At 44.9% G+C, this 15,578-nt stretch overlaps 1 protein-coding gene across 30 annotated transcripts in view; it reads right to left on the bottom strand.

Moving 5' to 3' along the window:
* RIMS1 (regulating synaptic membrane exocytosis 1) overlaps positions 1-14,908 on the bottom strand; it is a 479,645-nt gene extending 464,737 nt beyond the window's left edge. For 29 of the 30 annotated variants that reach the window (XM_060235653.1, XM_060235663.1, XM_060235672.1 and 26 more), the window contains exon 1: positions 14,242-14,422. In XM_060235653.1, coding sequence (XP_060091636.1) covers positions 14,242-14,414 — 173 coding nt within the window. In that variant the 5' untranslated portion in view covers positions 14,415-14,422. Of the gene's footprint in view, positions 1-14,241 lie in introns of all 30 variants that reach the window. The other variant, XM_060235941.1, reaches the window with a different exon arrangement.
* Positions 14,909-15,578: the final 670 nt, after the last annotated feature.

Raw genomic sequence — 15,578 nt, 5'->3', positions numbered from 1 at the left:
CCGTACAGGTAGCTCCAACAACAACCTTGTTGTGTTTTGCACCAGTTGCAGCCTCCAGAGTTGAGTCAAGGGCAGCCCCATGTAGAGGGCATTACAGTAGTCTATTCTCGAGGTGACCGTCACATGGATCACTGTTGCCAAGTTGTTACGCTCCAGGTATGGAACCAACTGCCTTATCTGCCTAAGATGAAAAAATGCAAATTTGGCAGTGGCTGCTACCTGAGCCTCCATTGTTAATGAAGGCTCCAGGAGCACCCCTAAGCTCTTAACCCTCAATGCTGGCACCAATGGCATCCCATCAAAGGCCAGCAAAGGGATCTCTCTACCCAGGCTGCCGCGACTAAGCCACAGGACCCCTGGCTTCACTGGATTCCATTTCAGTCGACTCTGCCTGAGCCATTTCACTATAGCTTCCAATGCCAGGTCCAGATTTTCTGAGGCACAGCAGGACCGGTCCCCCATCAATAGATAGAGCTGGGTGTCATCTGCATACTGGTGACAACTCAGCCCATATCTCCAGACAATCTGGGCAAGGGGGCACATATAGATGTTAAACAACATCAGGGATAGAACCACCCCCTGAGGCATTCCACACACAAGTGGGTGTCTCTGGGACGTTTGCTCCCTTATTGCCACCCTTTGTCCCCTGCCTTGGAGAAAAGAGTTAAGCCATTGAAGGGCAGACCCCTGAATCCCCACGTCGGCGAGGCAGCGGGACAGTAGCTGATGGTTGACTGTGTCAAATGCGGCCCACAGGTCTAACAACAGCAGCATTGCCGAGCCGCCCCAATCCAGATGTCTCAAAAGATCATCCATGAGGGTGACCAGTACTGTCTCTGTCCCATGATCTGGACAGAAGCCAGACTGAAATGGGTCTAGCACGGAAGGGTCATCCAAAAACTTCTGTCACTGTGCTGCCACTGTCCTCTCAATGACTTTGCCCAAAAAAGACAAGTTCAACACCGGCCGGTAGTTTGCCAATATGGCTGGGCCCAAAGATGTTTTTTTGAGGAAAGGCGAACCACCGCTTCTTTAAGGAAAGTGGGAAAGGTTCCTTCAGTCAAGAATCTGTTGATAATCTCCTGAAATGGGATTCGCAGTTCTGTTCGACAAGCACACACCAGCCAGGATGGACACGGATCCAAACTGCAGGTAGTGGGACACACAGTACAGAGGACTTTGTCAACTTCTCCCAAGCAGAGTGGAGTGAAATGATCTATGGGAAAGTTGGGGAGAAAGGAGTGAAAGAAAGGAAAATGAAAGGAAGGAAAGAAGACAGGGAGACAGAAAAATGACAGGAGGACAGGGTTTTTCCGGAAGCTCTAGCGATTTGGGAGGGAAAACTCTATGGTACAATAGGTACCATAGAGTTTCCCCTCCCAAATTGCTAGAGCGTCCGGGAAAACCATAGAGTTTTCCCAGAAGCTCCTAGAGCAGCTGACATGTGACATCGCTGGTGCGATGACATCACTGTGAGTGATACAATGCTGGCGACATTGGGGGAGGATCCCCCCAACCGGCCCAATGCGGGCCAGTGGGTTGGGAATCTCTGGGGTGGGGGAAACCCTGCCTGGCTCGGGAACTTGGCAGCCTTACAAGAGGACAGACAGACAGGTAGGCAGGAAGGCAGGCAGCCATTAGAAGCCTCTCTATTACTCCGTCCCACTTGCAGTCAGGGTGGGGAGTGAAAAGGAGGCTTGCAATGGCTCCCTTCCTCTTAAAGCAAGTAGCTGACAGACGGACCTGCTCTGCTGGTGGCGGTAAGAGGCAGGGAACCATTGCAAGCCTCCCTTTCACTCCCTCCCACTTGTAGGCATCAGGAAAGCAAAAGAGAGTCCATTCCATCTCATGGGGCCATAGGACAGAGTGGACTCCATTGTATCTTATGGGCTCATAGGACAAAATGGACTCCATTCTATGCTATCCATCCATAGGACAGAATGGATTGCATTGTATCCCATGAGCCCACAGGACAGAAAGGAGTCCATTCCATCCTATGGGCTCATAGGATAAAATGGAGTCCATTTTATTCAATGAGGTGATAGGATAGAATGGAGTCCATTCTGTCCTATGGACCCACAGGACAGAATAGAGTCCATTCTATCATATAAGCCCACTGTAGCCTAATTTAAATAGAAAGAGTATGAGTATTTGCAGGTAGAAAGGGGGCTTGATACATTGTATAGTGTCAGTCTGTTTATCTGCTGCTGTTGAACTGGCCCCTCCCGGCCGTGAATGAACATTCCTTTTGTGTCAGTTGAAGTGAAGCTATTGTTTGTCCCATGAACATATCTCCCACAATTTATTGTTTGCTTCATTGTTTCTTCGCAGCAGCGTTGTGTGTGTGTGGGTGGGGGGAGAGACTGTCCTGGACTTCCTACAACAGGCCCTGAGGAGAGGCAGTAGTGATCGGTAAGCTCCCAGGAGAACCTGTTAGCAGAGAACTGTCTCCCTCAGAGGTCAGTGGCTGCCTGGTGGGGTTCTCATCTGATGGGGCCAGCGGTGGGTGGGGGAGAGCAGAATCAACCAATGGCACACCAGAGACAGAGTGTGAGCCAATCCTGCATAGCCCATATCCAACCAATGAAAATCGTCAGATTTGCCACCATGGTAGGGCTTTTATTATCTAAAGGATAATTCATTTTAGATTGCTTGAGTAATAACCAAGTAAGAGTCACACTGCCAGGGCAGGTGCGTGGGAGTAGGTGGGGTAGGCAACAGCCTCTGGTGCTACCCCGCCTGGGGCACCCCCAGGCACCCCATTATCCACGCAGAGCGCTCCTCCGACCGTGCCTTGAAGACAGGATTGGAGGATTGCTTTCCCCCTGCAGTCAGCTCAGCACACTGTTTTAGTGGGGCCTGTCGCTTTCAGGTTCAAAGCAGGCAAGCAGTGCCTTTGGAAGATGCTGCTCGGCTGCTTTTAACCTGAAAGTGACCAGCACTGCTAAAACAGTGTGCTGAGCTGACTGCAGGGGGAAAGCAGCGGTGCGGCAGCACTACTGTGCGCCGCCCGTCACTCTCTCCTCCCTGCCGCCCTGCACAGGGGAGCGTTTGTGGGGGCAGAGCAGGAGGTTGCCTCTAGCAGCACTCAGAAACCACAGGGCTTTCAGGCTTCGGCATTCTCCAATTTCAGAGAGCGCCGAGGCTTGAAAGAGCCGCTGTTTGTTTCTGGGAGCTGGAGGAGGGGGAATTCCCCCCTCCCTTCAGCGCCCAGAAACAACGGGATTTTCAAGCTTCAGCATTCTTCGATTGCAGAGAACTCCAAGGCTTGAAAGCGCCGCTGTTTGTTTCTTGGCGCTGAAGGGAGGAGGGGGAATGGCGCTCCTGACAGATGTGATGATGTCACCTGTGGGTGATGTCATCCTGGTGCGCACATGTGCAAAGCACGCGCAGGAAAATTTCCCCCCTTGTGAGGGAGTGGGCGCATGTTGGGGTTCTGCCCTGCACACTGCCCAAATTTGGTAAGATATAATAATCTAAAATTCTGGTAAGTCTTGGCACTACTCTGAATTATGGAACAGTTTGAAAAAAAATACACCCCAAAACCCAAATTGTTTCATCCATTTGGGCAGCAAGGTCCTCCATATCTTCTGTCATATCTGCTGCTGTAAGACAATTACAGCACTAGGGAGCAGATGGACATGTGGCCACTGGATAGAGTGACTGAGCAGCAAACAAGCAAGTTGATCAGCAGCACCTGAAAAATACAGCTCCCCTCAGCAATTTATATATTGTTTTTCATCATTCAAGGCAGCAACTGGTCAAGCAGCATCCTGCCAACTTCCTCTCTGCGTCATGTTACACCCTGGGAAACATAGTCCCAAGCATTTGCATTATATTATGTCAGGCTCAGCGATACACTTGAGACTATATTTCTCAATGTGTGCCAAGACCCAATGCCTTGAGTGTTGTGGAGCAGCCATCCAGTGAAACTGGCTGGCAGCAAGTAGTTCAGAGTAGATATAAGGAAGGACTTCACTATTATTTATGCATTATCTAGTCAGCAGCTATGGAATTCTTAATCTCCTCATGTCAAAATGCTATGATGTCCACTATCATAAAGATTGCTTTAGGTTTGTTTGGTTTTTTAAAAGATTGAGAACATTCAGGACAAAAGTTTGTTAGCTTTGATTCAGAAACAGCACATTTCCAATTCACAACGGTTAGTCTAATGACATTTGGCCTGATCCAGCTTAACAGTTCTTACATTTTGAAGTGCAGTGACTACAGAATGTATGAAAGTGAATGCACTGGGTCTAAAATAGTCTAGCAAGCAGCATTCATCTTGTTTATTTTTCTAAACTGAAAATGACTACCTGAATTTGTATATGTCAGAATTGTATTTTTCATTGAACTTTGTGTCAGTGCCAAAATGTATGTCACAATAACTGAGATAGAGCAGAAGAAATCTGGTTATACTTTGACCCAGGATTTTGTCTGTAGAAAAAGCCCAGCAGGAACACATTTACATATTAGGCCACACCTCCTGATGCCAAACCAACCGGAACTGCGTTCCTGTGCATTCCTGCTCAAAAAAAAGCCCTGCTTTGACCATGCTGGAAAACACCCTGATCAACATTCTCTTTTAAGCTCAATTTAACTCATATTTTATTTATCCATAAACTTCTTAGTCATTTTTCTGTTTACCAGAATACTTAAAGTGATGCATAAACAATGTTAGATTTTTTTTAAAATGATGATGAATTAGTAACTTCTAATTAGTAACTGAGCCTGCTTTGACAGGGAGGGCGGGATATAAATCAAATAAATAAATAAATTCTACAGAATAACCCAACACACCTTATATTGATCCTCACATAAACAATCTGTTAGAAGAAAGTACCAACACAAAGCTTAATGTGTAATAAAATGAATAGCTAGTGCCCATGGGAATGTACTAATAATTAGTGATATATGTCATTAATTGCAAAGTTCGGCATACACATTTTAGATAATGGACAGGGAAAAGCTTGAGCCACGTCGGGCAGAATCACAAAGGAGGATGTCCCAAACTTTGCGGCAAACATGTTCAGTCAGTGAATATAACAGATTCCACAACCATAATCACTCAGCAGCTCAGTCTTCGATCAGCCTTGCCAAACAGTAGTTGTGGTGATGGAGTTTCATTTCCTTGCCTTTCATATGTGCCATAAGTGAAACTGATTCTGCCCCACTGTCATGGATGGTCAGTTCAGGTAATTAGCGTGGGGGGAACTATACCTCCCATACAGCTGTGAAAAAATGCATGAAATAACTTCAGTTAACACAAGCTTAAAAGAACGTCAAATGGTACCTTTTAACATAGAGTAGTTATTTATAATCCCTGGCTGACTTATTGATTAACTCCTTCTTTATTTAAACAATTGGGTACTGATTGGCACAGAGCAATGATAGCTCTGGCAGAAGGGGGAGGGAAGCAGGGACTCTCATTAAACTGTGTGAGAATGCACATGCCTGAAACACTGCTGATTGCACTGTTCTATACTATTTGAATCTCTGAAAAGTAACCCAACAAAGGGGCTCAAACTGCTCAGGGACAGCCAAACTGATGCATTAAAAATCAGGTCCCTGCACATGACTAGCAAACAGAACATCAACCAAACTGGTAGATGCTTGAAGCATACTTAATCACAGACCTGAAGATGCATCTACACCTCAGCCTTTGTATTTTGTCTTCTGTAGCCTGCAACTGAATGAGTTGCTCACAGTTATGATCTTATCCTATGCATATTTTCACTAACAATTTCAGAAAACGGGCAGGTGTCTTAAAATCACAATCATCAACTATTTTTGCCTTTATGCTTTTGTAAGCGGAAGGACCATATCTTCTGCAATCACTAAGAATTAACATCACAAGTTATAGAAGTGCCTTAGAGTCACTGTCCCCAAATGTAATGGATGCGGTTTCACAGAGCACTTAACGTTGACCTCACTGTGCTCCCAGTGCAGCCTTTGGTAAACACTCCAACTAACTTCAGCTGAAGGAAACTACAGGCAATGTTGAGCACTACTGAAAATGGCAGCATTTATAGATTTCCCTGGTGCAGGTGACATACTTGACAGTGTTAAATAAATATACCAGCTCTCCTTGAATACCTTACAGCCACACTGTGAAGTCAGATATCTCAGTGAAGATCTGCAGCATCTTCATAACATTTGAGGAGTGATGCTGGATTTACAGGTTAACAAAACAAAAGGAAAACAGAAACTATACCAGCCTGTGCTGTGCTGTGATGACACAAAAGATAGCATGAGAATGGCACAGTGAGATGCAGCAGGGAACCAACTGGCTTTCCTGCTCCAGAAGCAATTGTTGCATTGCATCTTTTCTCTTCCATTCTGCTTCCTAGTAGCAGCCAGTGTTGAATCAGGGTTTATAGCTAGTGGTTTTTGCATGTATGGAGTGAATTTCAAACTGGCACTGATATTGTTTTCACTAGCCAGGATGTCTTGACTCTTTAACACTAAATGTACCAAAACTCAATGAGATTATTCAGCAGTAGTGAAAAGTCATATTGTCCAGACCATATTTATTATTTCTCAGAGACACCCAGAGGAACTGGTTGGCTACTGTGTGAGACGGGATGTTGGACTGGATGGTCCCATCTAGGCAACCGATAAGCACAGAACCAAGTACAGTCCAAAGAAAGATTCTGCCAAAACAGACCTCTCACGTTTGGCAGCCCTTCTTAAATGGCAGCAAAAGGAGTTGAGACTTTTCATGATTTGGATCTGCAAAGAGGGCTGTGCAGTTTCCTTCATTTTTAATTATAATCTACTTTTCTCCAAAATTAGCTCCTAGTGACAACAAAATGCTCATCTTCTTCCTTCCATCTGAAGAAACATCACCTAAGTACTGACTTCGTAACATTTGATCTAAGTGATGTCACACTGCCAAATTTAATTGGCTTTTTGGTATTTTGGTATCATTGCATTTGCAAAGTAATCCCTTGTTGGCTGGGAGCATAACATGAAAAGAAAGAAGGCCCAATGGAAGATAAAAAGCATGTCAAAATGTAAAAAAAAAAATGTTTTCAGGTCTATTTTCCCTGAAATCCCCATTTTCAAGCTGAAAATATTTGCCTTACTAACATTCAGTGCTGTTCTAATCCAAAGTAACATGTGATATGGATAGACTGAGAGCCAATTTATAAAATATATTATTCATCTAGAAAATCAGTTCCAATCTTTCCTCAGTCATGTGCAATTTAGATCCACAAAATAAGTATTTGTAAACACCAGCTATCCACTACTTCTAATCCTTGAAATACTGGTAATATCTAGAACAGCAGTGACCAACCTTTGTGACAAAGACTACAGTGGAAGTCTAAACTACCATCCCAAAAATGCCATGTTAGATACCACCAACCAGCACATGTGTTTATAATGCAGGTTCAAGGAAGATAAAAAGCTGAGAGTTTAGAATGTGATTGTGGAGTATTAACTGCACTTTGCAGGCCAAAGACCCAGTAGGCGACTCTATGATGTATACATGAGCATACATGCTTACTTCCTCCTTCCCTCCACAGGCACTCAACAAAATTAATCGGGTGACAATGACTAAGCTGGAGAGGATCAAGACTCACTAGATGACTTAAGGCAGAGCTTCCCAATCACATAGAATCTTAACATATATACCTTATTGAAGAGCTAGCATACTTGTTTAATGCACTTCAGTGGCCATCATTAAGATATAATACATTATCACCCCATCTGAATTTACTCTGATTGAACCACATGACTTCATAATAATTTTTTTTTTGCTTTATCCCATTTGTTTCTCTAGTTTCATTCTTTTCCTTGTTTGTTTCACATAGCCTGTAGTCTCATTCTAAGGCACTTAATTGGAGGTATAGTGCATTTTCAGAGTAGTCAATGCAGTACCTGGGAAATGGCAATATTTTCTCCAAATTGTGTTTTTATTACTGTTGAGATCATTGTATGGAATGTAGTTGCACAAATGTCAGTGGTACCAACTTGATATTCTTTATGACCTAATTAGTGATGAGCAACACAACACTCGGCGTACATATCTAGCCAATCTTTTTGAAAGAAGGCAAGAAGCACAGCCACTGCTCTCTCGATTACTTGAAGAACAAAAACGGTAAAGGTAGTCCCCTGTGCAAGCACTCTGGGGTGACGTCGCATCATGACGTTTTCACGGCAGACTTTTTTACGGGGTGGTTTGCCATTGCCTTCCCCATTCTTCTACACTTTCCCCCCAGCAAGCTGGGTACTCATTTTACTGACCTCAGAAGGATGGAAGGTTGAGCCGACCTCGAGCTGGCTACCTGAACCCAGCTTCCGCTGGGATCGAACTCAGGTTGTGAGCAGAGCTTAGGACTGCAGTACTGCAGCTTTACCACTCTGTGCCATGGGGCTCCTCTTGAAGAACTACCTCTCCCTATAATAGACTGCTTGCCAAACGAGGTCAGCCCAGCTCTACTTCTCAAGTTGCTTTTTAATCCAGAAGGCCATTTGGCTTCTTTCAAATCCTTCTTCGGAGCAGTAACTATTTCATGGAATAGTTTTCTGGATAAATTTCATAAGGCTGTTCAGTTCAAATGGACATTTTCCCAGTTAAGATTTCTGGAGTATAATCTGTGCTTTTTTTTTTTTAATAATGCTGATGGAGATTTGTTTTTGTTTTCCTATTTTGCTTTATGGAGGTTGTGTTTTCAAGTGCTAAGAGAAGAGAAATTTAAACCATTAACTAATTGAAACCAGTTATAGACAGAATATTGCAATATAACCTTCAAGAGAAATCCTTGAGAGCTTCACACAATGACCTAAGTATACATGTGACCTAATTTTAGGGGCATGTGGAAAACACCTTAAAATATGCAACTCAAGTATTGTTGAGGAAAACTGGAGAAGTCCAAGAAAGCATATTTGAACATGACCAGGACCAACACTTCCAGTTAAGTTTGCTATGAGAGCAGGTGTGGTATTACGGACAAATGTATGATACAAATGACATTTTTACAGGTTTGTCCTGAAACCCATATCAAATGGATGCAACTTTAGCGTCATTAGGAGTATCAACAAGTTCACCTCGTTCTTCTGATTTAGTGCCTCTTCTGTAATCTCTGAACAGCTTGCATGTGGAAGATGCAGTAGCTTTACATGTGTACACCATTTTTGTCCTGACATGGATGGCCCAGAGAAACCTAATCTAGTCAGATCTCAAAAGCTAAAGCAGAGTTGGCCTTGGTAGTGCTTATATAGGAGCCTACTAGGGAAGTCCAGGGTCACTATGCAGAGGCAAGCAAAATGGCAAACCACCTCTGAACATCTGTTGCCTTGAAAACCCCATGGAGTTTCCATAAGTCAGCTGCAACTTGACAGCACTTTACATACACACCATTTTTGTGTGCATCTCATCTGTGTTCACTTCCAGATATGATGCTAGTATGCTGGAAGCCCCCCAAACACATGCTCATGTCATCTGAGCATCTACTTCTTGAAAATTCTAGCTTTATCTAAAAAATACTCTAAGATCAATCAGCACCTTACTGATTCTCTGTTCTAAAGGCACCCTAGGTATGATTGTTGCCCAGTCAAATTTCTTATGCCCATTTTAGCAAAACACATACAAACAGACTAGGATTGCTCTCCTCTTTCTTAAATACAACTTCTCAGTACTATTCCACTAAATACAGCCATCCCCATCAACCTTTGGGGATAGTTACCACTGTTGTTCAAACAACTCGGCTTGTGTCCCAGATCCCTCTAATAACAGATTACTCAGATCCCTCTGACTATGTGTGAAGTGCATCCATGTGACAGATCAGCCTATGCTAGCTATGAACAATAAATCAGAACTGACCATGTAAATCTTTCTATAATATGAATTTTGCCACATCTGAAAACATACTTGGGAGATTCAGTAGATGGAAAATCAGTGAACTTGGGAACAGTTGTGCCAGATGGACACACAATATACTGAAAGAATAACATAGAATATACTAAGAAACCATCCTGTTAGGATATATTCTGGAAATCATATTAAGCAGATGTGATATTCCTACCAGTGTGGCTTTATTAAAACTAAAGTTGCTAAAACCTATAATAACCTGCCCCCCCACCCCAAATACCATGCAAGTATCTCTGTTTGCAACTAAAGATAGATTGGTTTGCCTATGAGGCTCACTGGAGGACACAGAGGAACATGGAAGGAATGAAGCCATGTGAACTCAAAGGAGGCTTTAAGGTATCAAAGCATTTTGATGACTTCACTGAACAACAGAGGAATGGATAAGCCTGATAACAGACTATGCCACCTTATATGGGGAGGGACAGTGGCTCAGGGGTAGAGCATCTGCTTGGTAAGCAGAAGGTCCCAGGTTCAATCCCTGGCATCTCCAACTAAAAAGGGTCCAGGCAACTAGACGTGAAAAACCTCAGCTTGAAACCCAAGAGAGCCACTGCCAGTCTGAGTAGACAATACTGACTTTGATGGTCTGATTCAGTATAAGGCAGCTTCATATGTTCATATACTGATCAAGGCCACATATTCATTTTTGTGGCAGACAAGTGACCACAGAGAGATCTTGCTTTTCTAAAAGTTTTTACACACAATCTACTTGCATTTTTCCATGAGGCCCAAACACAGACAACCCCAAGAGCAACCAGGAACAGGTAAAGTTTGCACCAGTCTTAGCAGGCCCATGCATCTTGACTTAAGTATTAACCTATTTGCCTATTCAGTGGCAGTGTCCCTCAACACAATGGCACAAAACAAGTCTAATGGGGGCAGGGTCACAAAACCTCTTTCATACAGGAATAGTGACTTCCAGTACTCAGGTAACTTATTGCTCTCAAACTATAATGGATATTATTCCTTAAAGGCCCACATTTTACTAGTTACTGTAACGTAGTGAATATACATAAAGCTGCCATTTTTAGTGGCTTTGCTGCCAAGATCTGGTCTTTACACCACAGCCTAAGAGATCTGCTTTCTACTCTTCTGTCTTTTAACATCTCTTAACATCAAGCCTGCTGAAGAATCCTTCTGGGCTCTAAAGCCTGGTCCAATAAAAGGTATTACACAGATTTTGTTCCTACTTATGTGTCTTTAACATCAACTATTCACTTAAAAATGAAACTGGTGAACTTTGCCAGGCCAGCAAGTACAGGTTAGGAGATTAGGGCTAGTCAAAAGTTGGCAGATCAATGTGCATCCAATGCTAAATTATTCTGTGCTAAATGAATGAGTTAGCTATGATGAATATGACCTCTTTTTTAAAGAACAAACTAAGTCAGTCATTTGACCTGTCCCAAGCTTTTGCCTAACTAAGACTCAAGCTCTTAGTTCCTGAAAAGAAATGTTCACCTGAATCCACAGCTCCCTCCACCTGATGCAGCAGCACATTTCTTATTCCCCATCTGCTCATGAATGAAAGATGCTGCTGTGCTAGCTTAGCCATAAGAAGTTCCTTTTTTGTTATTAAACACTCTTTGAACACCTGTTAAAGCAACTTTTGCTCATATAGCTTTCAAGTGCAATCCTCAAAGAGCCGTTCCTGCTGCATTCAGATGTTATTTTCAAGAAGGGACATGAGTTCTTTTAACAAAAGCTTTACAACTTCCCCTACAACTCCTGGAAAAAAAATTATCTTTCTGAAGGTCAGAGCAGCCAAGCATCTAAATGGTGAAGACCAACAAGGGATGCCAACAAGGCCAGAGCACAAAAACAAGCTTCCTCCCATCCACCCCCCATGCCTTGGTGTAACCTTGCCTTCAGTTTGCAGGCCCAGACAGCAGTTCAGCAGGGGCAGGTCTGTCTTTATGTTGCAGTCTTCCTTATCACAGTGTGGGCAGCCCCCAAGTCCTACTGGCTGTGCTGTTGTGGCTGCATAGCCAGCCATGGTATCGATTCAGATTCTCACCCACATATAACAAATGTGAAGTAGAGTATTGTACTAGCTTCTGGGAGAACTGCGTTTAAATCCCCAATCTGCCATGGAAACTTGCTAGATGGTGTTGGGCCAGTCATACTCTCTCAGACTAACCCACTTCGCAGGCAGGAGATGGAGGGGGGGGGCAACATTGTTTGCCAGTTTGAATCCCTATTGAGAAAGGAAGCCGAGTATAAACATCCTGATAAGTAAATAAATGTGAAGATGACTTTAGGCAAAGCAATACTTCTCCAGTTAACCTACCACATAGGTCTGCTGTGAGAGGTAGAATATAAATGTAACACCTATAGCCCCTTTTCTTTAGAAGTACTGTCAAGTGAATTGACAAATCAATCAACTGATATAAAGATGCATTCCCAAGCATACTTACCAAGAAATCAGGCAGCTAAACTCAATGGGGCATTTCTAAGGAAACACGCTAACAGGACAGGTGCCCACAGCTAGCAATTTAACTATAGGAATGGCAGAGATCCAAAGGATGGAGAAGGAATGGTTGAGTATTGCAGTATATAGTATTTGGAGCACTATATCTATGCACACACACACTTATTCATAAATATGCACTTCTCCTGTCAAGTTCATGAGTGCTTTGCTGCTCCACTTCCTACTCCAGAGTCTACAAACACTAAAAGAACAATCAGCCACACCCCAAAGGTCGCAAGTGGCCAACTGCCATCCTCATAGCACTTAACCCTTAAACAATGCTGAAGCCACACAATAAAACAACCCATTTCCTCCCCAATCGCTGGGCCTCCATGTACATTTGTACCATTAACAGCAGAAGCAGCTGCCACCACGACTGCAGAAATTCAAATCCCTACACAGATCAGAGAGGGAAGAGACTCCCACAATGAGACAGACACTACCCCCAGCACCATCACTTGCAAGACACAGCCCAGAAGTTTCTCATTGTGGGAGCCTGCAGGGATTTCCTATTTTCATCTATTATAGATGACACTGCTGGCAGGAGGCAGAGGTGGGGCAGACAAACAGCAGAACTTACACCTTAAAAGTCATAATTTGGGATTCAATCAAAAGAAGAGCCTCACAATTATGTCCACGCACCTTTGTTCTGCAAAATCCACTACAACGGATTCTTCTTAAAAAGGCATGAAAGGAGGATTCAGAGCAAGAAAAAAGGAATGTTATGAGGACCAACAGGAGGCATACAGACACACACACAGGGGGAGAGTCTGCCATTTCCATCAAAAAGCAAATAGGCCTGGAGGGTGGTTATATGTAGAGGAAGCCTGAACCTCCTTCACAGGCCTAACGGCAATCTATTTATGCACAGGAATCTGTTTGGTGACCACAATAGAGTGAAATACACTTATTTGCAGAAGGAAAGAAAATGTTGTCATATAAGGCACTGGATGAAAAGAGAGGTTAGGGCACAGAGGAAGAGAAGGAGGTTTTTAAGTAAATAGTGGAGCTCCCAAATATGGCATCTCTCGACATCCTGGACCCCTCCCCAATCCTTCTGCAGAAAGACACACAGGCTAGCATGGTTACAAACGGCTCAGTTTCATCAAAAGGCATATGTATCTATTTATTTATCCATCCCTTTCCTACAAGACAAGACATGCCAATTTACTGCATTTATTACACATGCTGAAATGCCATTCTTCGCTATACAAACAGATCTTTGCTCCTTTCCTCCATATTACAGCACATGAGCGGGGCGGGGGGGGGGGGAGAGACCCACCCCAAAAGGAGGATTCCTGCAGGTGGTTGATGTAAAAACAAGGCTCTCTCACTCACTCATACACACCCCATAAAGTCCCATAGTGCCTCAGCCAGGCTCAGTTTGAACCAGGTGGGGGCAGCATGGCTTTTTAAAGACTCTCCACTAGGGAAACCCCACCCATCAGACCCTCCCAAAATAGTCTGGGGCTTTTTAAAAAAAAAATAGCCCAAAGAAATTTCTGAAGACAAGTCCTAGGTTCCTGAGGAAAAAGAACTTCCTGCTGCCTGTTTCAGTAACACACCATGGTTGGTCCCCCATCTGCCTTTTCTATACAGCAGTTTAGGCGTCCCTTGAGTGGCAATATGTGGGAGAGAGCCAGGAAAGGAAGGGGAGTTCAGGGAAGAGTCTATGGCAGAAGTTAGCTCAAGAGTGAGGGGAGGCAGGCAGGTCCCTGCAGCTCCCTCCAGAGGGTGGCCCAGAGGCCAGCCAAGCCAGCCTGCCACCCTTCTCCCTCCTCTCCTGCACCATTCATAAAAGTCTCTCTCTGCTCTAGTGGCTTCTTCTTCCTCCTCCTCTCCCTGTCAGGACCAGCCTCCCCACCCTCCGGCACCGAATGCCTGGCCTCTGGCTTACTTGAGCATGGCCTCTTCTTTCTCTTCCTCTTCCTTCTGCCGGTCCATCACTGCCATGATAATGTTCCGCTCCTCTTCTGTCAGGTGGCTCAGGTCGGGCAGCTCCTGCATGGGGGGAGGCACTGTGGGTGGGCGAGGGCCGCGGGGCCCCACCGAAGAAGAAGACGAAGACATTTTTTGGGGAGGGGGGCTATCCTTGCCTCTTTTTCCCCCTCGACACCTTGATGCCTTGAGTGTGTGTGTGTGTGTGCAACGCACACCAATCACGCCTTGCCTCCTCTTCCCTTTACACTGGAGTCCTCTGATCAGCAGGCAGGAGCTCTGGGGAAGCAGCAGCAGCAGCAGAAGAGGCGGAGACCCAGCCTTTCATGGTTGCTCGCATCCATCCCGGCCCGGGCTGCTCCCTTTGTTCGGTCAGTTCTTAGGACGATTTGGGGATGCCCCGCGGCCTCTGGCAGCCCATCCTCGGCGCCTGAGAGGAGGAGGAGGGAAGAGCCCGCGGCAGGCACTCAGGATCCCAGCTCCCAGGCTCTGTGCACCGTCAGGGTTGGAGGGGAAGGGCGGATGCCGCCGCCGCCGCCGCTGCTCAGATGCTCGACTGCTGCTAGCACGGGAGCGACAGGGGAGGGGAGGGAGTTGGGTGTCAGTTAGGCGGAGTCCAAACTGCTTGGCTCCCGGGTGATGCCGAGGGCTGTCTCTCCCAGACAATACGGACAGCTTGCCATTCCAGGCGTGGGAATCTTCCACACCTTGAATCTGTTCTGTTCCCGGAGCGCTGGGCTTTGCAACCAGGGGGGAGGAGGGTGATCTCCCCACACACACCCGGGTGGGAGGCTGCAAAAAAAAAAAACTTACCTGGGAGTGTGAACTGGTGAAATCAATGAGATTTGCTGCCAAGTACGCGTGTTTAGGATCGGGCCACGAGGCTGCCGTGCTAAACATTCTTACTTGAGAGCAAGGGCCACTGAAAGAAATGGGACTTACTCCCGAGTAATCGTAAGGATTCCAAACATCATATCCAAAGAGGGATCCTAGCTGGAGAACGTTTCCCAAATAATCCCGAGGAGAGAGAGATCAGCCAGTATTGCTGCAATCCTAAACGTCCTGATTTGGGAGTAGAAATGATTGCAATCAATAGGGTTTTCTTCTGAGTAAATATGGCTAGCCTTAAGCTGTCAAAACGCCATTTTAGCCTCTGTTTGAACGCCTGTGTGAACATGTGGGATATAAAAGTAAAGAGCCAGTTTCAAACCAATGGTACAAATGTACATGGCAGCCATTGCAAATTTCAAATTCAGTGACTTGACAGGGAAATACAAAAGCTGATTTACCACATAA

This window comes from Heteronotia binoei, chromosome 1 (assembly GCF_032191835.1).
Source record: "Heteronotia binoei isolate CCM8104 ecotype False Entrance Well chromosome 1, APGP_CSIRO_Hbin_v1, whole genome shotgun sequence".
NCBI lineage: Eukaryota > Metazoa > Chordata > Lepidosauria > Squamata > Gekkonidae > Heteronotia > Heteronotia binoei.
Note: the sequence above shows the minus strand (reverse complement) of the source record. Positions and strands in the feature narration are given on the sequence as shown.